General features: G+C 41.9%; 1 protein-coding gene across 2 annotated transcripts in view; it reads left to right on the top strand.

Moving 5' to 3' along the window:
- Positions 1–3,967: 3,967 nt before the first annotated feature.
- The window catches only part of MILR1 (mast cell immunoglobulin like receptor 1), a 44,276-nt gene continuing 23,363 nt past the window's right edge, over positions 3,968–24,880 (top strand). For both annotated transcript variants that reach the window (XM_039235968.1, XM_039235969.1), the window contains exons 1-7: positions 3,968–4,210; positions 8,592–8,867; positions 19,936–20,223; positions 21,834–21,944; positions 23,261–23,350; positions 24,070–24,138; positions 24,569–24,652. In XM_039235968.1, the coding sequence (XP_039091899.1) occupies positions 4,075–4,210; positions 8,592–8,867; positions 19,936–20,223; positions 21,834–21,944; positions 23,261–23,350; positions 24,070–24,138; positions 24,569–24,624 (1,026 nt within the window). In that variant the 5' untranslated portion in view covers positions 3,968–4,074 and the 3' untranslated portion in view covers positions 24,625–24,652. The remainder of the gene's footprint in view (positions 4,211–8,591; positions 8,868–19,935; positions 20,224–21,833; positions 21,945–23,260; positions 23,351–24,069; positions 24,139–24,568; positions 24,653–24,880) is intronic.

Here is a 24,880-nt window from a genome sequence, read left to right as displayed (position 1 = left end):
GATGATAACGTATCGATATTGGTTCATCAATTATAACAAATATACTACACTAATGCAAGATGTTAATAATAAGGGAGACTATGGAGTTGGAGGCAGGGTGCATATATTGAACTCTAGGTACTATCTGCTCAGTTATTCTGTAAATTTAACACGGGCCTAAATAAATAAAGTCTTAAAAAAAAGAAACATGCTATTTATATACTGTATATAAATTAAAGCATTTAAAAAATGCAAAAAATAATAAAACTTCATATTAAACTGTGTTAAAAATTCAGATAGCATTTTGTGAATATCCTCACTTGCTTTATAGACACAATTTTGATTTGAAATTTTCCAGAATTTTTATTATTTCAAATATCTGTGTGAAATAGATTTAAGATATTCTTTTCTTCTTTAATTTTAAATTCTAGTTAGTTAACATATAGTGTAATATTGGTTTCAGGAGTAGAACCCAGTGATTCATCTCCTACATATAACATCCAGCGTTCATCCCAAAAGATCCTTCTTTAATGCCCATCACCCATTTAACCCATCCCTCCACCCAACACCCCTTCAGGAAACCTCAGTTTGTTCTCTGTATTTAAGAGTCTCTTATGGTTTGCCTCCCTCTCTGTTTTTTATCTTATTTTTCCTTCCCTTCCCCTATGTTCATCTGTCGTGTTTCTCAAATTCTACATATGAGTAGAAATCATATGATATCTGTCTTTCACTGACTGACTTATTTCACTTAGCATAATACCCTCTAGTTTCATCTATGTTGTTGCAAGTGGCAAGATTTCATTCTTTTTGATCACTGACTAATATTCCATTGTATATATATGCCATATCTTCTTTATCCATTTGTCAGTCAATGGACATTTGGGTTCTTTCCATAATTTGACTATTGTTGATAGCTCCGCTATAAACATGGAGCATGGATGTGCCCCTTCGAATCAGCATTTTTGTATCCTTTGGATAAATACCTAATAATGCAATTGCTGGATCACAAAATCATTCTATTTTTAATTAAAAAATTTTTTTAATAATGACTTATTTTTGAAAGAGACAGAGACAGAGCACAAGCGGGGGAGAGGCAGAGTGAGAAGGAGATAGAATCCAAAGCAGGCTCCTGGCTCTGAGCTGTCAGCACAGACCTTGATGTGGGGTTTGAACTCTTGTGAGATCATGACCTGAGCTAAAGTCAGATGTTAACCAACTGAGCCACCCAGAGGCCCCTATTTTTAATTTTTTGAGGAACCTCCATATTGTTCTCCAGAGTGGCTGAACCAGTTTGCATTCCCAGCAGCAGTGCAAAAGTGTTCCTCTTTCTCTACATCTTCACCAACATCTGTTGTTTCTTGAGCTGTTAATTTTAGCCATTCTGATAGGTGTGAGGTGGTATCTCATTATGGTTTTGATTTGTATTTCCCTGATAATGAGTGATGTTGAACATCCTTTCATATGTCTGTTAGCCATCTGGGTATCCTCTTTGGAAAAGTGTCTGTTCATATCTTTTACCCATTTCTTCACTGTTTCTTTCTCTCTCTTTCTCAAAAATAAATAAACATTTAAAATAAATAAATAAATAAATAAATAAATAAAATGTTGTAATTATTACTGCTCATCAGGGATTGAAGATTTAACATCATGAGCAATATCCTTGATGGGAAGAGGAATTCTCTATTGAGACTACACATTATTCCATGGCTATCTGTTTCAAAGAATTCATTGGAAGAGTTCAAGGCACTTCCCTATATCAGATCATCCCCAACAGTGAGGCCTGTATCAAAAAACTCTACCAACCATTTTTAAACATCAACAAAATTTTGGACATTATGAGAATGATCTGATTAACAATTTGCTTAAAAATGTATATTACTTCTTAAGTAGCTTCATATAACATGGCTTAGTTTCCTTAGAAATAAAGCAGGGGTGGTGGTAGAGTATATTTAAAAATTTTTGATCTGTGCATTGAATTAATAATTATTTACATTACTCTGCTGTAATGTTAATTACATTAAATATTTGGGGGGATTGTGGGTTTCTTTTTTTTTTTTTTTTTTTGGTTGTTAAATATTTGTAATACCTCTGCACATCTCATAGAGATTTTTTACTTTCCTTTCATGGGGCCTCGATAAAGTATCCCTACCAATGAGTACCTATCTACCAACAGCTGTTAGTAGCACTTCCTCTGCTCTCTTAGCAACCGAGCTGCGGTCTGCAAGTTTCCTGATACAGCTGAGTTTCAGATGGGGAAAATGTCCCAGACACGTCAGCTTTTCTGAATGTACCCCTGCCCCTGTCCCCCAGTCCTCCTGGGCATGAAAGTTCTCAGGGACAGCCCTGCCCACCACCCAGGCAAGGATGCATGAGATGCTCGTGGGGAAAGTGTCAAATGCTCCATTCCTGCGAAACCTCCAATTTCCTTTGGCAACAATTCTGACATGGAGATTAAACTTGTGAGGTGCATTCCCTCCTCTTTAGCAAGAGAAATTGCCACCAATATCCCAGTAGGAAAATCACCGTTGAGGCATCTGGATGGCTCAGTTGGTTAAGCATCCAACTTCTGTGAGCAGAAGCAGTTTGAGCCCCATGTTTAAGCCTCACAGTTCGTGGGTTCGCTCTGTGCTGACAGCTCTGAGCCTGGAGCCTGATTTGGATTCTGTGTCTCCCTCTCTCTCTGGCTCTCCCCTTCTCATGCTCTCTCTCTCTCTCTCTCTCAAAATAAACATTAAAAAAAAGAAAATCACTGTCAATCACTGTCATGTTTTTTACAAGTGCCCAAAAAGCAACTTAAAAATTTTTTAAATGTTTATTTACTTTTAAGAGAGAGAAATTGCCAGTGGTTGAGGGGCAGAGAGAGGGGATAGGGACAGAGAGCCCAAAGCAGGCTCTGTGCTGATAGCAGAGAGTCCGATGTGGGACTCAAACTCATGAACCACAAGATCATGACCTGAGCCAAAGCTGGACATTTAACAGACTGAGCCACCCAGGTGCCCCAAAAGCAACTTTTTAAAAAAAGTTTATTAATTTTGAGAGAGACAGGGAGAGGAGGGGCAGAGAGAGAGAGAGGGAGAGAGAATCCCAAGCAGGCTCTGCACTGACCGTGCAGAGCATGATGTGGGGCTCGAACTCACAAACCATGAGATCATGAACTGAGCTGAAATCAAGAATGGGATGCTTAACCGCATGAGCCACTCAGGCGCCCCTATGTGATTTTACTTCTGCATACAATTCACAGAGCCAGGAGAATTGTAGATGGAGTAGAAGTGAATCACAAGCCTCTCTGGGTTGTATTGTAGACACTCTGAGGCTGCTGGGGGCCCTTTTTATAATTCAGAGTCACAGGTTTTATCCCTAGTGAGTCTGGAGTGGGGCCTAGGAATCAGCCTTTACTACAATATTTAATAAAAGGCATTCTGTTTTTTAAAAAAAAAAAATTAGTGTTTTTTTTTTTTTCAAGAGAGGGAGACAGAGTGTGAGTTGGGGAAAGACAGAGAGAAGGGGAGACACAGAATCCAAAGCAGGGTCCAGGCTCCAAGCTGTCAGCACAGAGCCCGACAGGGGGCTTGAACCCACAAACCACGAGATCATGACCTGAGCCGAAGTCGGATGCTTAAATGACTGAGCCACCCAGGCATTTCTGATGCCTTGTGTATCTACTCCAGACAGTCATTTGCTTCCCAAGACTTCTGTTAAATCCCTTTTGACATAGGCCAAAATCCAGAGAGATGATCAGGTGGGTTTTCACAAAGACAATATCATGGTCATATTTTTATTTTATTTTATTTTATTTTTTTGCATTGTCCAGCTTCCCAGGCAGTCGGAGTCAGGGGCAACCTACCACAGCTCTCTTCGTACAAGAATTCATTGGGGGAACACAGGTTGGTCAAACCAACCAATCATATTGTTTCAAACTTGTCTAGGCGCCTCCGATTTCTTTTACTTGGTCAAAAAAAAGGAAGTTCCTTAAATGACTCACCAGTATGGGGTCATCATGCCTCCTCTGTGTCCTTTTCTCTGATTTCTTCCAAGACCCTGTGCTTGGAGCTGTTTGAAAAACCTGTTTTTTGGGGGATTTTTTTCTTCTCTCACATGTATGGCTCATTTGCCGTTTTGAAGCTTGCATCTCCAAACCAAAACACGATGTGGAAAAAGAGTTTTCTCATGTTCCTTTTCTCTCTTTCAGTTCAAAGAGCTGCCCCGGATTGTGAGGAGAAAAGAATGAGCCGTAAGTTTCATTTACTTCCTTCTCTCTTCTACCAAAGCCCTTTGCACCAACATGGTGGAGACAGTCAGCTTTCAATACAACCCTTCCTGAATAAGTCTTTCTAATGCTTTTAGGTGAAGAACCAGAGTCCAGTCTTTTCTGTTACCTACAGTTTAAAAGGAAATGATGGAAGGGAGGGAGTTGAAGCCTCTTTCCTGAGGTTCAGAGATAAAATTGGAGACCGTTTTTACGCTGAAATGTTTCTTTCCTTCTCTGTTGTTATTGTTTTTTTTAATTTAGAAAATCAACACATAATCATTGTAAAATAATTCAAGCAACAAAATAAAAAATATATATTGGGAGGCGGTTTATCATCATGGAATTAGACCAGCCGGGGCTGTGGTCCGAACCCTGGTTCCACTGTTTTGCCACAGGCAGCCTGGGTGCCTGCTGCAATCGCCTGACAATCTCATTCCTCTGTGATTTGGGGATAGTAGAATCACCTATGAGGGGCGTGGGGGGGAAGGGTTCTTGTAAGGACTAGGTGAGACAAACCATGTCCCTTAGCACAGCGCCTGGTGTATGTGTGCTGTCAGTAAATGCCAGCCCATGTTGCTGTGACTAAATGAAATATGAGAGTGTGGTTATGCCTCCAACCCTCCATTTCCAGAAGCAACCTCTATCAACAGTCATTCTCTATTTGGTATCCTAGGACTCAAACTCTTCTGTGACATATCCTTTTTAACATTTTTTTAAAGTTTATTTCTTTATTTCTGAGAGAGAGAGAGCAGGGGAGGGGCAGAGGGAGAAGGGGAGAGAGAATCCTAAGCAGGTTCTGCACTGTCAGCATGGAGCCCAATGTGGGGATCAAACTCCCGAACCTCAAGATCACAACATGAGCCGTAATCAAGAGTCTTGGCACCTAACTGACTGAGGCACCCAGGTGCCCTGTCCTATTTTTAGATAGCAATACATCATAGACACGCTTGTAAGCAGTAGATGTAGACTCGACTCTCTTTTTTCAACAGCTGCTTGGCATTTTGTAATGTGACTCAGCCACAGTTCATGTAACCATCCCCCTTACTGATGCATCCACTTTTTTCTTTGTAATGTAAACAATGCTGCATTAAATGTCCTCGCACAAAACGTCTTGTGTGGACAACAGGAGAGGGGAGAGCACCTCTGGAGGATAAAATCCTGGAGGTGAAATTGCTGGGTCAAAGGCCATGTGCATGTGAATAAAGTTGCCCTCTCATCATGCTGACTCTGTACCCAGTCACAAGGGTGAGTGTGCCCATCCCTCTTCAACAGTGGACAAAATCCATTTTTAAATTTGTGCCAATCTGGTGAGTAAAAACCAGTATCTCAGTGCTGTTTTAATTCATAGCGACCTCGGGGCGCCTGGGTGGCTTGGTCGGTTAAGCGTCCGACTTTCGCTTAGGTCATGATCTCTCGGTTCGTGGGTTCGAGCTCCGCGTCGGGCTCTGTGCTGACTGCCAGCTCCGAGCCTGGAGCCTATTTCAGTCTGGGACTTCCTCTCTCTCTGACCCTCCCCTGTTCACGCTGTCTCTCTCTCTCTCCTAGAAATAAATAAAACATTAAAAAAAATTTTTAAAAATTAAAAAAAAATTCATAGCGACCTCATTGCTTGTGAGGTGGAGCATCTTTTTCATGTTTATTGGTCATGAAAGCTCCTGCAGTTCTATGGAAAGGAAACTGAAGGACAGCTGTCTGGTTGCAAAGGGAAGAAAGGCTTTATTTTGAAGCTGAGCTTACAGAAGCTGAGAAAATGTAAATTGTCCAGATCAAAAAGTGGAAGGGAGCTTGATGGCATTTTTGAGGGGCCTGAACCCCTCCTCTCCCCAAACAATCCGTGGCCCTCATTATTTGGCCTTATGCATTCATTCTTCTGGAAATGACCTATTCTAATATTATTACTTGTCCATTATTCTTCTTCTTCTTATTCAGTTGTTATTTTTATCTTATTCAGGGTGCCTGGGTGCCTCAGTCAGTTAAACGTCCGACTTCTGCTTCTGGTCATGATCTCACAGTGTGTGGGTTCAAGCCCCGCGTCAGGCTCTGTGCTGACAGACAGCTCAGAGCCTGAAGCCTGTTTCAGATTCTGTGTCTCTCTGACCCTTCCCTTCTGACACTCTCTTTCTTTCTCTCTCAGAAATAAATTAAAAAAAACACACACATTAATATATATATATATGAAGAATGCTTTGCTTTCATGTATACGTTAAGTATTTTCCTTTAGGCTGTCATTTGTCTTAATTTTGCATAGAAAAGCTTGAAGTTTTAGTGGTGTCAATTTTTCAGTCTTTTCTTTGTGGCTCCAATTTTTGTGTCTTATTTGGAAGAAATTTTCTTCTCATTACAACAATTTTCTAATATTTCTCTTAATTCTTTAACAATTTTATTCTTTTACAGTAGATTTTCTGATGAGAGTTATTTTTTCCCTTGGCATTTTAAAATAATAAAATACAAACATACAAGCTATCAAAGACTACTAGGTAGTGTCAAAAGGACTCACGAGGGGCTCCTGGCTGACTCAGTTGGTAGAGCATGTGACACTTTATTTTGGAGTCATGAGTTTGAGCCCCATGTTGTGCCCCACACTGAGCGTAGAGCTTACTTAAAAACAAACAAAACAAAACTAAACAAAAAAGGACTCAGGAGCTGGTTTAGAGATGCTTCCCATGGCCAAAAAGTGGGACAATAAAAATAATTGCAATGGATTGAAATACATCATATATGTAAACTAGGAGTTCATAATGATTTTTAAACAAAAAAATAACAACAGTGAAAGAAAAACATCCTTGGTTATAAGACGCTAGGAAGACAGGAAGAACAGAGCAAGGCCAGAGACATGGCCAATGAAGAAGAAACAGTCACTCATTAGTCGGTTCAAGGGGATGTTTGACCATTTTTTATGACTTGGACGATGTTCGTATCTTTATCTGTGTTCAGAAATGATTGTGAAATTATCTTGTGTTTGTCTCAATCCAACATGGACACAGTGTCTTTGTCTGGTATTGGTGTTCTAGAGGTGGGTGATGGGTCACTTCCTAGAGAGGCCAGTTCTCACATGTCAAGGGCTGCTTTTCCCCCTTCTCGACACTGAAATTTATGGAGGAAATAATATGTGGTCTGGGACTTGTTTTAAAATAATGGAAGGGGGGGGTGCCTGGGTGGGTCAGTTGGTTAAATGTCTGACTCTTGATTTCGGCTCAAGTCATGATCCTATGGTTATGAGATCAAGACACGCATTGGGCTCCGTGCTGAGCATGGAGCCTGTTTAAGATTTTCTCTCTGCTCATCTCCCACTCCCGTGCTACTCTCTCTCTCTCTCAAAAAGAAAAATTAAAAAATAAAGATAATAGAAAGGGATGAGAAGCAGATGAAGCAGGTGTGACTATGAGCTGATACTTGTTGAAGATGGGTCTTCTTCTTACATTAAAATTTTTCCAAAATAAGAATTTTTTTCAAAGTAAGAAATTTAAAAGAAATCGTGGACCAAAAAGGTCACCAGACATAATGTTTTGGTCAGAGAACCTAGAATTTTAATTTCTAAAAAAATTTTTTTAATGTTTTATTTTTGAGAGAGAGAGAGAGAGAGAGAGAGAGACTGCGAATGGAGGAGGGACAGAGAGAGAGGGAGACACAGAATCTGAAGCAGGCTCCTGGCTCTGGGCTGTCAGCTCAGAGCCTGACACGAGGCTTGAGCCCACGAACGGGTGAGATTATGACTTGAGCCAAAATTGGATGGTTAATGGACTGAGCCACCCAGGTGCCCCAATATTTATTTTTTAAATGTTTATTTATTTTGAGAGAGAGAGACAAAGAGAGAGGGAGAGAGGAGGGGAGTGGGGAGACAGAGAATCCCAAGCAGGCTCTGTGCCATCAGCACAGAACCCTACACAGGGCTCAGGCTCATAAACTGTTAGATCATGACCTGAGCTGAAATCAAGAGTACAGACTCTTAACCAACTGAGCCACCTAGGCACCCCAGAATTTTAACATCTCTAAGTCAGCACAGCCAGTCTTAAGAGAGTGCCCTTCATCAAACTGTACACCTGAAATTAACATTACACTGTGCGTTAACTAACTGGAACTTAAATTTTAAAAAGAAAAATAAGAGTGTCCACTTCAAGCTCTCACCAGAAGAAGAGATAGTAAGCACAGAAGAGCTGGTCAAGGCCACCCATCCGTCACTGGAAGAAGCCTCTGTAGGTGCTGAGGCATTTCTCACACACTGGTCAGTCTGGCTGTGCAGACAAGAGAGTTCTCCAGGAATGAGTGTCTTTACCACGTTGTCCCACAAAATGTGGCCAGATTACCATTTAGTTATTAAGAGACATTAACAGAGACTTTTTTTTCTTGTGTTACTGTTTTCCAGAACTCCCTTCTCCAAGTCTGAACTCAAAAACAAATGCAGTCATGAGGGGTCAAAATATATCTTTAATTTGTTCCATCCAGTACCAATCACTACAGATAACCTATCTTTTGTTTCGGCATGATAAGTGCCTGAGAACCCAGGATGGAAAAAATGAACCCGTAATTTTTAACCTAAGCATCTCAGAAGCCCATGATTTGGGGCCCTACAAATGCAAAGTCCAAGTTCCTAACTGTTCAGTTACCAAATACAGTCATGAGTTCAACTTCATCTTTGTTGGTAAGTAGAACACTCATCCCTGGGTGGCCCTGTGATTTGTAGGATTCTTTCCTGTCCTAGAATGGGCTCTCTGCTCACCTGCAAATACTCACTCAAGAGCTTGGAAAGTATGTCACTGAGATCTTTATTCTTAATAATTCCATTTTACTTTCTCTTCTGAAGACTTTTTTAAAAATCATTAATAGACTTATTTAAACTATTATAATGCATAGGGTCATCACTGTCAGACTTAATGTGAAATGTTAAATGTTTGATCCAATTTTCTTTCCTATCTCTGTCAGTTTTGAAAATGTAATACCAGAAGAAGAGGGACCCAATTCCGAACAAAGCTCCTAAGAGTGAGGTCTTTGGAGTGGATCTGAAATTGGGATAGATATTTGCTGATCTTACATAGGGCCCAATGAATTAAGGCAGGATCTTTGGTGAAACCTCTGCGGGTAGGATTGTTGTACTGAAGCAAGTACTCCCATTTAGGTTGGGATCTTTTTTTTTTTAATGTTTATTTATTTATTTTAAGAGAGAGAGCATGCACACGTGCAAATGTGAGAGTTGGGGAGGGGCACAGAGAGAGGGAGAGAATCCCAAGCAGGCTCTGCAATGTCAGCGCTGAGCCCTACACAGGGCTCAATCTCTCAAATGGTGAGATCATGACCTGAGGTGAAATCAAGAGTCAGAAGCTTAGTGACTGAGCCACCCAGGTGCCCCAGGTTGGTGTCTTATGACCAACCGCTCGGTTTGCACCTTCTGGGCTTCTGCAGGTATGTCTGTCGTATTCTACTGGGTGGAAGATAGCGGGTAGGGGAGCCAATCACCATGGCTGGTACTTGGGGAACTACACTGTGGCCATCCGGCACACCTCTTCCAAAGACTCTTTGCTCTTTCAAACAATAATAGCCTGATGGCCTTAGACAAAAAGCCTTAAGTGAACAATTTGGGAAATTGTTGAGATCTTTTTTCTAGATGTTTTATTCTACGATTCCCATCACGTAGGCAAAAATTACTTTTTTCCTGAAGACTCAAGAAGACTTAGAATCAGTATTGGACCCTGTGGCAAGGGTCTTCAAAGCCCCAGGTCTTTCCTATTTTCTTCCCTTTGCAGTGGCCACCCAGCAGGCATCCCACCAGCCAGCACTCTTCCTGCCCAACCGTAAGAAGAGGGCTGCCCAACAAATATATTACTGCTCTGTTTTTCTCTCCCATCTTCCCACCCCAAGCCTCTCACAACCTAGCATTAATGGTCTCATTTATAAAGGTGACCTTGATAAAGGACTCCTGAGAGAGGGAGAGAAGGTTTCCAGGTAGTAAGTGGGCAGTGTACCTGGAGGCTTCTGAACACTGGAGCTCTGACTCACTGATCAAATCTTTGAGTGATTCTCTAGGTCTGTGCTCTCTAGCGTAGTAGCCACTAGCCTAATGTGTGGTTATTTACATTTACATCCAAATTAATTAAGACTAAATGAAGTAAAAAAGCTCAATTCCTTAGTGTATCCAATGGCCAAAGCCGGCTGGTGGCTGCTGTATTAGTGCAGACACAGAACGTTTCCATCATTACAGAGAGTTCTACTGGGCACCTCTGCTCTAGTGCAATGGTTCTTAGCATTTAAGGTTATAGCTGTCTTAAAAATTGAATGATAGTGATGGGTACTTTTCCCGAGGAATATTCATGAGATTACAGATGCAAACCTCTGCATATGGCTTTTAGTCAGATCCAGGTTAAAACCAACCATTTTAGGACAGTTTTGAACACAAACTGAATAGAAGCCATATTGTAGAAGAAGAGTGAAGAAGGGGGCAAACCCCTACAAACATGGTCTTAGGATGTGGTAGATATGTGAGGGCAGTCCCTCAGCTGATGATATTCTCTGGTGGTCTGTCTAGGCCACCAGACTGGACTGGGCAGCCTAGTATTGCAGAAAGAACAGTGGAATGAGCACTGGGGAGCCTGTGTACCACTGGCTTCCTGTGCAACTTTGGATATTCCCTTTGGATACGCCTTTGGCATATCTCCAGTCCTCAATCATTAAAATATGAATTGAGAAGACAGGTAGTACCATCCTAACATCAGTTTTAACTCTGAGTGAGAATCTCAGTCTACTGTGGGCAGAACGGGGTGAAGAGGGTAGACACTTATTCAGCAGAGAAAGCATCTGATTGCCCTTCAAGTCACTGAGATTCAGCGTGAGAAAAGATGACAAGACCCAGTATTAGGGTGGGTTTCCTCCATTTGAATAACAGGGGTCTATACTCCTGTAAGGAATAAGCCCAGTTTTATTTATTTATTTTTTTACAAATAGTTTATTGTCAAATTAGTTTCCACATAACACCCAGTGCTCATCCCCACAAGTGTCCTCCTCCATGCCCATCCCTCCTCCCCCCCACATCCATCAGTCCTCAGTTTTTGTCAGCATTCAAGAGTCTCTCATGCTTTGCCTCTCTCCCTTTCCCCCACCATTTCCCACCTTCTTCTCTCCCTTGTTCCTCAGTTAAGTTCCTCCTAATCCTCCTATATGTGCAAACATACGGTATTTGTCCTTCTCTGCCTGACTTATTTCGCTCAGCATAACACCCTCAAGGTCCATCCATGTTGCTACACATGGCCAGATTTCATTGTTTCTCATTGCCATGTAGTATTCCATGGTATAGATAAACCACATCTTCTTGATCCATTCATCTGTTGATGGACACTTAGGCTCTTTCCATGTTTTAGCTATTGTGGAGAGTGCTGCTATGAACATTGGGGTACATGTGCTCCTATGCCTCAGCATTTCTGTATCCCTTGGGTAAATTCCTAGCAGTGCTATTGCTGGGTCATAAGGGAGTTCTATTGTTAGTTTCCTGAGGAACCTCCACACTGTTTTCCAGAGGGGCTGTACCAGTTTACATTCCCACCAACAGTGTAGGAGGGTGCCCGTTTCTCCACATCCTCGCCAGCATCTAGAGTTCTCTGATTTGCTCATTTTAGCCACTCTGACTGGCGTGAGGTGGTATCTCAGTGTGGTTTTGATTTGTATTTCCCTGATGAGGAGGGATGCTGAGCATCGTTTCATGTGTCTGTTGGCCATCTGGATGTCCTCTTTGGAGAAGTGTCTGTTCATGTCTTCTGCCCATTTCTTCACTGGGTTGTTTGTTTTTCGGGCGTGTAGTTTGGTGAGTTCCTTATAGATTCTGGATATTAACCCTTTATCTGATATGTCATTTGCAACTATCTTTTCCCATTCCGTTGGTTGCCTATTAATTTTCTGGGTTGTTTCCTTGGCTGTGCAGAAGCTTTTAATCTTGATGAGGTCCCAACAGTTTATTTTTGCTCTTGATTCCCTTGCTTTTGGGGATGTGTCAAGTAAGAAGTTGCTGCGGTGGAGGTCAAGGAGGTTGTTTCCTGCTTTCTCCTCTAGGGTGTTGATAGTTTCCTGTCTCACGTTCAGGTCCTTTATCCATTTTGAGTTGATTTTTGTGCATGGTGTGAGAAAATGATCTAGTTTCATTCTTCTGCATGTTGCTGTCCAGTTCTCCCAACACCATCTGTTAAAAAGGCTGTCTTTTTTCCATTGGATATTCTTTCCTGCTTTGTCAAAGATCAGTTGGCTGTATACTTTTGGGTCCACTTCTGAGTTCTCAATTCTGTTCCATTGGTCTATGTGTCTGTTTTTGTGCCAATACCATACTGTCTTGAGGATGACAGCTTTGTAGTAGAGGCTGAAGTCTGGGATGGTGATACCTCCCGTTTTGGTTTTATTTTTCAGTATTACTTTGGCTATTCGGGGTCTTTTGTGGTTCCATACAAATTTTTGGATAGTTTGTTCTAGTTTTGAGAAGTATGCTGGTGCAATTTTGATTGGAATTGCATTGAATGTGTAGAGTGCTTTAGGTAGTAATGACATCTTAACTATATTTATTCTTCCTATCCATGAGCATGGAATGTTTTTCCATTTCTTTGTGTCTTCTTCAATTTCCTTCATAAGTTTTCTATAGTTTTCATCATACAGATCTCTTGTATCCTTGGTTAGGTTTATTCCGAGGTATTTTATGGTTTTTTGTGCAATTGTGAATGGGATCAGTTTCTTGATTTCTCTTTCTGTTGCTTCATTATTGGTGTATAAAAATGCAACCGATTTCTGTACGTTGATTTTGTACCCTGCAACTTGGCTGAATTCTTGGATCAGTTCTAGTAGGCTTCTGGTGGAGTCTGTCGGGTTTTCTATGTAGAGTATCATGTCATCTGCGAAGAGTGAAAGTTTGACTTCCTCTTTGCCAATTCTGATGCCTTTGATTTCCTTTTGTTGTCTGATGGCTGATGCTAGGACTTCCAGCACTATGTTAAACAACAGTGGTGAGAGTGGACATCCCTGTCGTGTTCCTGATCTCAGGGGGAAAGCTCTCAGTTTTTCCCCGTTGAGGATGATGTTAGCTGAAGGCTTCTCATAGATGGCTTTGATGATGTTTAAGTAGGTTCCTTCTATCCCAACTTTCTCGAGAGTCTTTATTAAGAAGGGATGCTGTATTTTGTCAAATGCTTTTTCTGCATCTATTGACAGGATCATATGGTTTTTATCTTTTCTTTTATTGATATGATGGATCACATTGATTGATTTGCGAATGTTGAACCAGCCCTGTAACCCAGGAATGAATCCCACTTGATCTTGGTGGATGATTCTTTTGATATGCTGCTGGATTCGATTTGCAAGGATCTTGTTGAGAATTTTTGCATCCGTATTCATCAAGGATATTGGCCTATAGTTCTCTTTTTTTGCTGGATCTCTGTCTGGCTTGGGAATCAGAGTGATGCTGGCTTCATAAAATGAGTCCGGGAGTTTTCCTTCGACTTCTATTTTTTGGAATAGCTTGAGAAGAATTGGGATTAATTCTGTTTTAAATGTCTGGTAGAATTCCCCAGGGAAACCATCAGGTCCAGGGCTCTTATTTGTTGGGAGATTTTTGATCACTGATTCGATTTCTTCACTCGTTATGGGTCTGTTCAGGTTTTCTATTTCTTCCCGTGTGAATTTTGGTAGTGAGTGTGTGTTTAGGAATTTGTCCATTTCTTCTAAGTTGTCCAATTTGTTGGCATATAATTTTTCATAGTATTCCCTGATAATTGCTTGTATTTCTGAGGGGTTGGTTGTAATAAGTCCATTTTCATTCATAATTTTGTCTATTTGGGTGCTCTCTCTTTTCTTTTTGATAAGCCTGGCTAGAGGTTTGTCAATTTTGTTTACTTTTTCAAAAAACCAACTCTTGGTTTCATTGATCTGTTCAATTGTTTCTTTGGTCTCTATGTTGTTTATTTCTGCTCTAATTTTTACTATTTCTCTTCTTCTACTGGGTTTAGGGCGTTCTTGTTGCTCTGCCTCTAGCTCCTTTAGGTGAGCTGTTAGATTTTGGACTTGTGCTTTTTCTAATCTCTTGAAATAGGCCTGGAGAGCAATGTACTTTCCTCTTAGGACTGCCTTGGCCGCATCCCATAGATTTTGAATTGTTGTGTTTTCATTTTCATTTGTTTCCATATATTTTTTAATTTCCTCTCTAATTGCCTGATTGGCCCATTCATTCTTTAGAAGGGTGTTCTTTAACCTCCATGTTTTTGGCGGTTTTCCAGACTTCTTCCTGTAATTGATTTCAAGTTTCAAAGCATTGTGATCTGACAGTGTGCATGGTATGATCTCTATTCTTTTATATTTATTGAGGGCTGCTTTATGTCCCAGTATGTGATCTATCTTGGAGAATGTGCCATGCGCACTTGAGAAGAAAGTAAATTCCCTGGCCTCAGGATGTAAAGTTCTAAATATATCCGTCAGATCCATCTGGTCCAATGTGTCTTTCAAGTCCATTATTTCTTTAGTGATTTTCTGTCTGGTTGACCTATCCATTGCTGTAAGCGGAGTATTAAAGTCCCCTGCTATTAGCACATTCTTATCTATAAGCTTGTTTCTGTTTGTGATTAATTGTTTTAGATATTTAGGTGCTCCCATATTCGGTGCGTAGACATTTATGATTGTTAGTTCTTCCTGATGGATGGACCCTGTAATTATTATGTAGTGCCCTTCTTCATCTCTTGTGATTGTCTTTAATTTAAAGTCCAGTTTGTCTGATATAAGTATCGCTACTCCGGCTTTCTTTTGATTTCCTGTAGCATGATATATATTTCTCCATCCCCTTACTTTTAATCTGAAGGTATCTTCCCGTCTAAAATGAGTTTCTTGTAGACAGCATATTGATGGATTTTGTTTTTTAATCCATTCTGCTACCCTATGTCTTTTGATTGGAGCATTCAGCCCATTTACATTCAGTGTTATTATTGAAATATGTGGGTTTAGAGTCTTTGTATCTTTTGTAGGGTTCATGTTTGTGGTGGTGTCTCTGGTATCTTTGTTCCTTGCAACCTTTCCTTCAGAGCATCCCCCTCAGGATTTCTTGTAGGGCTGGCTTCGTGGTGACAAATTCTTTCAATTTCTGTTTATTTGGAAAGGTTTTTATCTCTCCTTCTATTTTGAATGACAGGCTTGCTGGATAGAGGATTCTTGGCTGCATATTTTTACTGTTCATCACATTGAAGATTTCCTGCCATTCCTTTCTAGCCTGCCAAGTTTCAGTAGATAGGTCTGTCACCACTCTGATAGGTTTCCCTTTGTATGTTAGGGCCCTTTTCTCCCTAGCTGCTTTCAAAATTCTCTCTTTGTCCTTGTATTTGGCCATTTTTACTATGATATGTCGTGCAGAAGATCGATTCAAGTTACGTCTGAGGGGAGTCCTCTGAGCCTCTTGTATTTCCACATTTACTTCCTTCCCCAGGTCGGGGAAGTTCTCTGCTATAATTTGTTCCAGGACTCCTTCAGCACCTTTCCCTCTCTCTTCCTCTTCTGGGATTCCTATGATACGGATATTGTTGCGTTTGACCGTATCGCTGAGCTCTCGAATTCTTCTTTCCTGTTCCTGGATCAGTTTGTCTCTTTTTTTGTCAGCTTCTTGTTTTTCTATAATGGTGTCTTCTAAATCACTTATTCTCCTTTCTGCCTCTTCAATCCGTGCATTGGAGGCCTCTAATTTATTATGGATCTCATTTATCGCATTTTTTAATTCTTCATGCCTATTTTTATTTTCCATTCTGTCTGTAGCCATAGTTTCTTTGATGTCCCCTATGTTTTTTTCAAGCCCAGCTATTAATTTTACCATTATTATTCTAAAATCTTGTTCAGTGATGCTGCTGATATCTGTTTTGAGCAGTTCATTAGCTGTCATTTCTTCTTGGAGTTTCTTTGGAGGAGAGCTCTTTCGTTTCGTCATTTTAGTTAGCTTTCCGGCTCTTGTTGGTTTTAAAGACCTGTTATGCTCTCTGTATCTATGAGCGCTGCTATATCCAAGAAGACTCTTTGACTGTTCAGGGCCAGGAATAAGCCAAGTTTTAGATGGTTTATGAACTTGATGGCTGAAGCCTTAAATCAGCTGATTAAAAAACCCCGGGTCTTCATTTCCTGAGCTTCTGTCCCACAGATATGTATAAAATCTTCCACATCCTGCCTTCCAAGTAAATCACAAGTTTCCTGCAGTTTGTTGTTAATTATACTGTCCTGTAGAACTATTTTGATAGATTATAAAACTTTCATCCTCATTTAGATCCAATTAGTAGATATCTATTGAGTGCTTACCCTGTGCAAGTAATTGTGTTGGGTATTGGGTGTTGCTGGGGTTTCAGTGATGCCTAAGACATATTCTTGTCTCTAGCTCAGTAGGGATCTGAGCCATGAACAGAAATTCATTAATTACTGACTCACTCATCAAATATTTAATGATATCCCAAATGTGCCAAATCCTGGATATACATTAGTTTCTGCGCTGGTGGAGCTTACAGTCTAGTTGGAGAGATACAAAACCCAAGTACCTAAACAGATTCATAATCACAAATGGTATTGCTTATTATAAAGAAAAAAGAGGGGTGCCTGGGTGGCTCAGTCGGTTAAGCGTCCGACTTCAGCTCAGGTCATGGTCTCACGGTTCGTGGGTTCGAGCCCCACGTTGGGCTCTGTGCTGACAGCTAGCTCAGAGCCTGGAGCCTGTCTTCAGATTCTGTGTCTCCGTCTCTCTCTGACCCTCTCCTGCTCACGTTCTCTCTCTCTCTCTCTCTCTCTCTCAAAAATAAATAAAACATTAAAAAGAAAAAGAAAAAAGAAATTGGCACAGTGATGATCTGAAGCAGGGGATGGTGGAGCGATCTACTTAGGTAGGGTAGTTAGGGAAGGCCTCTCAAAGGTGATGGCATTGGAGTAGAGCTCTGAACAATGGGGAGTTAGCTATGTGGAGACAGAGAAAGAGGGCTCTAGTCAAGGGACACTAGCCTGTTCAGGGGCTCTAACTTGGGAAAGAACTTAGCTGGTTGGGAAAGACCTAATAGAGGCTGGTATGGCCTAAGGTCAAATGAGGGGAGTGTAACCCCAGGTGAGACTGGGGAGGGAAGGGGCCAAGTCAGGCAGGGCCTATGACCCAATTTATCATCTTCAAAGTTAATCCATTCTAGGTGAGGCAGGGCAAGAGAAGTTAGGGACTGGTTGGGAGGCTCTTGAAGTCATTCAGGAGACAAACAATGGCAAGTATGGACAGAAATGGATGGATTCAAGATATATTTTGGAGGAAGAAACAGCAGGACTTGTTTGATGATTGGACTTGGATTCCCAGGCAGTGAAGGTGAGGAAGGAATCAAATGACTTCCAGATATCTAATGTGACCAGCTGACGAGGAGTGGTACACTTACTGAGATGGGGAAAACTGGAAGAATGGGGGTTGGGGAAAATGGAGAGTTGTTCATGGGTATAAAGTTTTGGGTATGCGAGATGAGTAAGTTCTCCAGATCTTGTACAACATTGTGTCTGCAGTTAATAATACTGTATTGATGGGGCGTTTGGGTGGCTTAGTAGGTTAAGCGTCCGACTTTGGCTCAGGTCATGATCTCATGGTGTGTGGTTTTGAGCCCTATGTCGGGCTCTGTGCTGACAGCTAGCTCAGAGCCTGGAGCCTGTTTCGGATTCTGTGTCTCCCTCTCTCTCTGACTCTCCCCTGCTCACACTCTCTCAGAAATAAATAAAACATTAAAAAAAACAACACCACTGTGTTGAGCATTTAAAGATTTAAGAAAGTAGATCTCATGTTAACTCTTCTTATCATGGTAAAATAAGTGAATGAATGGATGGATGGATGGATAAATGAATGAATATATAAATAAAAACATGTCTTAAAAATGGGATTTTGGTATATGCTTATCTATCTACTGATTATTCATTAACTAGCAGATTAGCTAGAGTTCAATTTCAAACATCCAGGTGGACATCCAGGTGGATCATATAAGAGAAGGGGACCAAAGACGAGAGGAACCAGAAGAGGAAGCACTTCTGCCTGGAGGATTTAGGAAAGTCTTATAGGAAACATGGCAGTTGAATGAGTCTTAAAGGACTGCTTGAAGTTTTTAATAATATAACTTGGTTAGTGAAGAGTAGCAACTCCCTCACTCTGATCACCATGATGCCGTGATGTCCTTCTACTCCTCCTTTTACAAACTCTCAGAAAAGTTTACATCTTTCCAGTCACTTTAGGTATCAGTCCTTGGTCCGGTTTGGGTCATCCTATCTCAGCGAGGAGTCCATTCTCCCTGCTTTCTCATAAATTGTTACAACTGCTCCTTCCTGAACATTACAGGATATAGATTTCCTTCCATAGGAAGAATGTCCTGTTGGTGCTATTTCCAAAGTTGCTCTCTGAGGCCACCATCACCAGGTGCTGCCCCAGGAATTCTGTCTCAAGGGAGGGGTGGAGCAAGGAGACTTTAAATTATTTTCCTTGATTTTACTTATACTTTGGTCCTTGTATTTCATTTTTTTTGTGCCAAACTGATAATTATTTAAAAAAAAAATCTCTTTGAGAGTTGGCCCTGGATCTGCTGGTTTACAAGCTGTGTGACCTTGGGCAAGTTTCTTACCTCTCTGAATCACAGTTGGTTCATCTGTTGAATGGGCATGATATTATCCTCCTCATAGTACTGTTGTGAAGCGAAATGAGGTGATGTGAATAGCAAGCCTGGTACATGATGGATACTCAACAATTATCCTTCCTTTCCTATAATACTGCTTTATTAATGAATTATTAAATAAATAATATAGGTGGATTCTCCCACAAAATACCCATACCACAGGGTTTGCCCTGACAGAGTCTAGCAGACCACACCACATACTTCCTGTTGAAAAGTTCTCTTGAATCTGTTTATCAGGGTTACTTCCTACTTGTGGGAGAAAGTAGAAGATAATTGTACAGCTGAATTCTATAAATAAAAATAGTTAGAAAAGATGATATTTTTAGATTTATTTGATTTTTTAAAAACCCAATGTAGCCTTATAAAGACTAGGACTAAAAGCACCTCTCAACTTCATACTTGGAACTAGATCTTTGACAGAATTATACTCATTATCAACAATGAACAGATTGAGAATTCTGAATTGCTTTTTTTTTTTTTTTTTGGCCTAGAGGTGTACTGGGCCCAATGAGCTACAAGTCACAGATGGCAGAGCCTAGTTATCCAGTAGAAATAGTTCTTTCTTTTAAATGTTTTTTTTTTTTTTAAACAGATACAGAGAGAAAGAGCATGAGCAGGGGAGGGGCTGAGAGACACACATAGAATCTGAAGCAGGCTCCAGGCTCTTAGCTGTCAACACAGAGCCTGACGTGGGGCTTGAACCCACAGACCATGAGATCATGACCTGAGCCAAAGTTGGACGGTTAACTGACTGAGCCACCTAGGTGCTCCTCAGATTGAGAATTCTGATGAAGACAAGTTTGTGCTTTGATTCCTCAAAGCGAGAGACACCCTCCACCCTCTCGTGTTCTCAGCACCTGGTTTGTGCCACACTGAGTGGAACTAACCATGTTCCATTGGTCTTTCCCACTGGGCGGCTAGGTCCTTGGCTTCTCAAGAAGGGTGTCACTGTCTTTGTGTCTACAGTTGGGAACAGAGGAGAGATTCAGTTCACACTTGTGGACTGAGTGGGTGAATCCATTCTGCTTATCCCTTTAACGCATACTTTCCTTTTCCTAGACCCAGTGATTACACCAGTGTTGGATGTTAATGTTATTAAAGTAGAAACAGACCGACATTTAATACTGCGTTGCATCTCATTCAATGGCTCTCTGCCCATCAATTATACTTTCTTTGAAAAAGATACCGCCATATCACCAGCCATTTCCAAGGACATAAGGGAGCCTGCTGAATTCAACTTAACCAAGAGAAACACTGGAGGAAGGGAAGAGTATAGGTGCAAAGCTAAAAACAAATTGCCTGACCACGCAAAATACAGTCAACCAGTCTTCATCAATCCCTCGACAGGTAAGAGCTACCTGAGCTCTTTTGACAGGGTCTGGATTTGCTTCCAGAAACTGCAGCCAGCCTCTCCCACGCACTTCCCACTTTGGCTGTCTGCATCCAAAGGCCTTTCCCTTTGAAGGTTCTACATGAACTCTGACGGGGTTTCTTTCTGCTGTTCAAAAGAAGAAGAAAAGCCTAGAAACTAGGTCAGGAAGGAACCCTGCAGTGAGATTTCCTGATTTGACCCTGCTTCCTGCCTTGATCTCCCACTGCCCAGGTTCTAAGCTAGCATATAGACTTTGCATCTCTCTTGGGCTTGGAGCCTGGTCTTGATTTTCTTCTGCTTTTTCATTGACTTCTAACACCTGTGCCCTCCCACTTGGCTGTTTCTTGCCCACTGCTAATGGTTGGAGAGTCTAGACTTCTGGGACCACCCTTGGGGTGGGAAGGGCCCCTGCCCCAGTCCTGTGTTTTGGAGGGCACTGCTCTGGTGCTTCTTCGCCTTGCATCTTCCCATAGGCTGGGGGGTCCGGGAAACCATGAGAATATGCCCACCTGGACCCTGCATCCTCACTTTCCTAAACCACATTCTGGGTGCCTGAAGCTGGATTCTCTACCCGATCAGGTCAGAACCCTCTTACCAGGGCCGACACAAGTCTTGCTCCCAGCTCATCCTCCCAAGATTGTACCTGGACTCGAGTGTAGGGGGCTGCTGGTGGGGGGTGTAGGCAGCATTTGGACATGCAGGTAAGAGGATCCATGTGCACGCGAGCCCCTTGGAGTGCACATCAGAGCCCGAGTGGAAAGGTGGGCTGGCTCTCTCCATGCTTCTATATTCTGGCACAGAACTCTGAGGAGGCTGAGAATTCTAGATTCAAACCTGGATTTCCAGGTCCTTATGAAGGGACACTTGTCAAAGTAGGAGAACGATAAAACAAAAATGAGGTTAGCTAAGGTGGTGGGCACACTTGGGCATTGCACCCTTCACCCAGCCTCATCCTCAGAAGAACAGAGCCCACACCCTACTCGTCAGTAAATTCTAACAGATGAGGCCGCCTGTTGGACTCAGGTCCCAGAGTCTAGTTTCTGTCTACAAATCACAGCACTTCCATTTACTAGCTGTGTGACCGTAGGAAAGTCCTCTAACCCCTTTGAGCCTTACTTTACTCATTTGTAAAATGGGAGTTATATCAATGAGACAAATAAGGCAATGCATGCAAAATGCTTAACACAGCATCTGGCATGTAGTTAATAATGAATGGTAGTTGTTTAGGTGGCATAAATCATGCCAACATGACTATGGGCTTTGCCCAATAAGTGGCCAGGCTGTTCTGAGCCTTATAACCCTAACAATGTTGCCAGGAATCTGGTTAAATGCTGTGCTGCTTTTCTCTTCCTTTGTACGACCCCTTGTGGAGGATGTATTCGGTCGTGACTTTAAGAACTTCACTGACTAACAAGTTAACTCTCAAGAGCTGCAGGTGTCCATAGCAGTCTGAGGACCAGAGGTGCACAGTATATTAGTTAACTTGGGAGACAGCTGTGAACTGCCCTTTCCAGAACATTCCACAGTTCGATGTCATTGGAAAAGAAAGCTCTGTGGTAACCAAGGAACTGCTGTCTTCTTCCAGGTGGAGGCAGCTGTCCTTTCTGCCTGCAGTTACTGCTTCCAGGATTATTGCTGGTGTTAATAGTCATAGTCTCAATTCTGACATTTTGGATGCTACCAAAGTACAAAGCAAGTAAGTTCTTTCAGCAGCTTTTGCACTGTTTTCCATGGGTGTTGGATACAGGGAGCAGGGGATAAGGTGAAGAGGAAGGGAAAGGGAAATTGAAAATGGGATACAAAGGAGATGCCTGTGTGGCTCAGTCAGTTGAGTGTCCAACTTTGGCTCAGGTCATGGTTTCACGGCTGGTAAGTTCAAGCCCCGCATCGGGCTTGCTGCTGTCAGCTCAGAGCCTGCTTCTGATCCTCTGTCCCCCTCTCTCATTCACACTCTCTCTTTCAGAAATGAATACGCATTAAAATAATTATAACAAATTGTAAAATACACATAAAAAAACAATAAATGTTACCATCTTAACCACTGTTCAGTATACAGTTCAGTGGCGGTGAGTACACTGTCATTGCTCTGCAGCCATCACCACCGTCAGTGCATGGAACCTCTCTCATCTTGCAAAACTGCAACCCTGTTCCCATTAAACCCTCCCCACTGAGCTCCCCCCACCCCAGCCCCTGACAACCACCATTCTCCTTTCTTTCTTTATGATTTGACTACTCTGGGGACCTCACCTAACGGAATCCTCGGGTGTCTCTCCTTTGGTAATGGCCTATTTCACTCAGCATAATGTTCTTAAGCTTCATCCATGTTGTGCATGTGTCAGAAATTTCCTTCATTTCTAAAGCTGAAGAATATTCCACTGCAGATACATATGTAGATACAAATACATATATCCACTAAACATATCCGTTCATCTGTCAATGGGCCTCGGGTTGCTTCCGCCTTTTGGCTGTTGTGAGTAATGCTGCTATGAACGTGGGCACACAAATCTTGATGATTTTAGCAAGAGACCTCGCATTTTCACTTCGCGCTGGGCCCTGCAAACGAGGTAGTAGGTCCTGACCTCCAGCTCCGCAAAGGCAAGAGCTTTGCCTTGTAATTGTCAGCCTCCTTGTTGGCTCTGCCCCTCCGAGGAAGCTCCGTAAATGAAGATGAACTCGAGCGTCGTTCCACGGCCTCACCTCAGGCGCCACATCAAGCCCCAGGCACTGCTTTTCTCTGTTCACCTCTTAGGACCACCTTTACTTAAGATTTCAAAATCTGGCCCTTTCACTTGGCACACAAGTGTTGAAGAATATCAAGACTTGCTTCTGGCTTGGAGAAGCAGATGCTATGGATTCCTTGCTGGGTCCACAGTTTTCCTTCAATAGATGCCAGCATAGGCCATGGGAGCAGTCATTCTTAGTTTCGGAACTTTGGGGGATTCAGCTCCTTGGCAGAGGAAATGAGAAAAATATGGCTGACTTGGTTTAATGATTCTGTACCAATTTATGTAGGGAAAGCTATGAGAGATCAGGCACCCAGAAACTATGGAAATACACCTACGGAAATTGGAATATATGCAAATATCTGTGAAACTCAAGCAGGTAAGAGAACTTTGTTGGGTGTTTTGATTGGTTTGGTTGGTTGGTCTCAGGTTTTTGTCTTTTAAACTTTCTTAAGGTTGTACAGACACATAGGTTAAAAAAAAAAAAAAAAAGGAAGGAAAGTTATAGAATACAAGGGCGCCTCCGACCCAAGACCTCCAGTTCCCCTCTGCAGGTTTAGCTACTAGTTCTTAAAATCCTTCCACAGATACTTTATGCATATGGTAGCGTGTCATACCGATGCCATTCTCCGCCTTGATTTTTTTCACTTCACAACGTTATCGTGGAGCTTTTTATATGTCAATTCAGAACGATCCACAGTGTGTTCCAGAGCCTCTTAGGACCTCCTCTCAATGCAGGCATCATACGCTGCTTCTTGGTGAAGAGACCCAGGGCAGAGCCTTGGTAACAATGAGAATAAACCTCGTCAACACTAACTGAGGGCCAGCCCCACTCCAGGCATGGCACTAAGCATATTACCTGCTCTGTCCTATGCAAACACTACTCCCAATTTACCTCGTTCCCATTCTACAGTGAGGAACCTGTGCTGGGCTTGGAACCAAGGCGGTGTGTTCCCACAGCCCGAGATGGTGAGTGCTCTCTGTGAAAAGTCCAGAGGGTACACACCATTTCGAGGGCAGCCGGCTCAACCACCGCCGTCAAGTGATCCGAGATTCGGGTTATAGGCCTAGTAACTCTGTTCCTTGTCTTTTGCCCAGGAACTGGACACTCCCAGGAGATACATTACGCTACCCCCATGTTCCAGGAGGTGGCACCAGGACATCGTGGTGAGCCACAGTTTGGGATAAGAGATGCTAACAAAATGAGACCGCAGTCTCTGTGAGGCCACCATACTCTGGGGCTTTAGAAGCCCAAGGATGGGGTAGATGGGGACAACGTGCACACCCAGGAAACCAGTAGTAACCAGCACCACAGCTCCTAACAAATGCTAGGGAGATGGGTGGGTAGGGAAGAGGGAAAGATGTGACATAGTGACATATAAAAAACTCAGAGAGGAGGATGCAGGGGTACTACAAAACCATTTTAAAGAATAAATTATTTTTATATACTCCAGGAAAAAACCAGTTAATTCTTGGTTCTGTCAATCTACTCAGCTACTAAAATGAGATTTTTTTGAGGGGTGGTGGTGGTTGGTTTTTAGAGTCTTTGGATATATACATTATTTTTACTGAATTATTTTCTCTTCTTATATTTCAGAAGCCTATAATGATTGTAAAACTGGATCTATCTATTCTGAACCCATCAGAAGATGACATTTAAAGATATAAGCTACATCTCAGAGTAAGATGCTTTTTATGAAGCTGATTTACATGAAGAAAAAGCAAATTTGCTTGATACTTAAATATATCCTGCTGGTTACCTAAAGTTAATCACTATTTTTCATGATTAAACACTATTCCTTTGACCTATGTGGGTACATCAAATCCTGTCATCAGATAATAGTTTTGTCAGGTGGGATCCTGACTGGTGACAGGTTTTAAATGCTTTTACTATTTTTAGGCACAGAGC

Source organism: Hyaena hyaena, unplaced genomic scaffold, assembly GCF_003009895.1.
Source record: "Hyaena hyaena isolate Hyena2069 unplaced genomic scaffold, ASM300989v1 scaffold_104, whole genome shotgun sequence".
NCBI lineage: Eukaryota > Metazoa > Chordata > Mammalia > Carnivora > Hyaenidae > Hyaena > Hyaena hyaena.
This window is presented reverse-complemented; position numbering and strand designations above follow the sequence as displayed.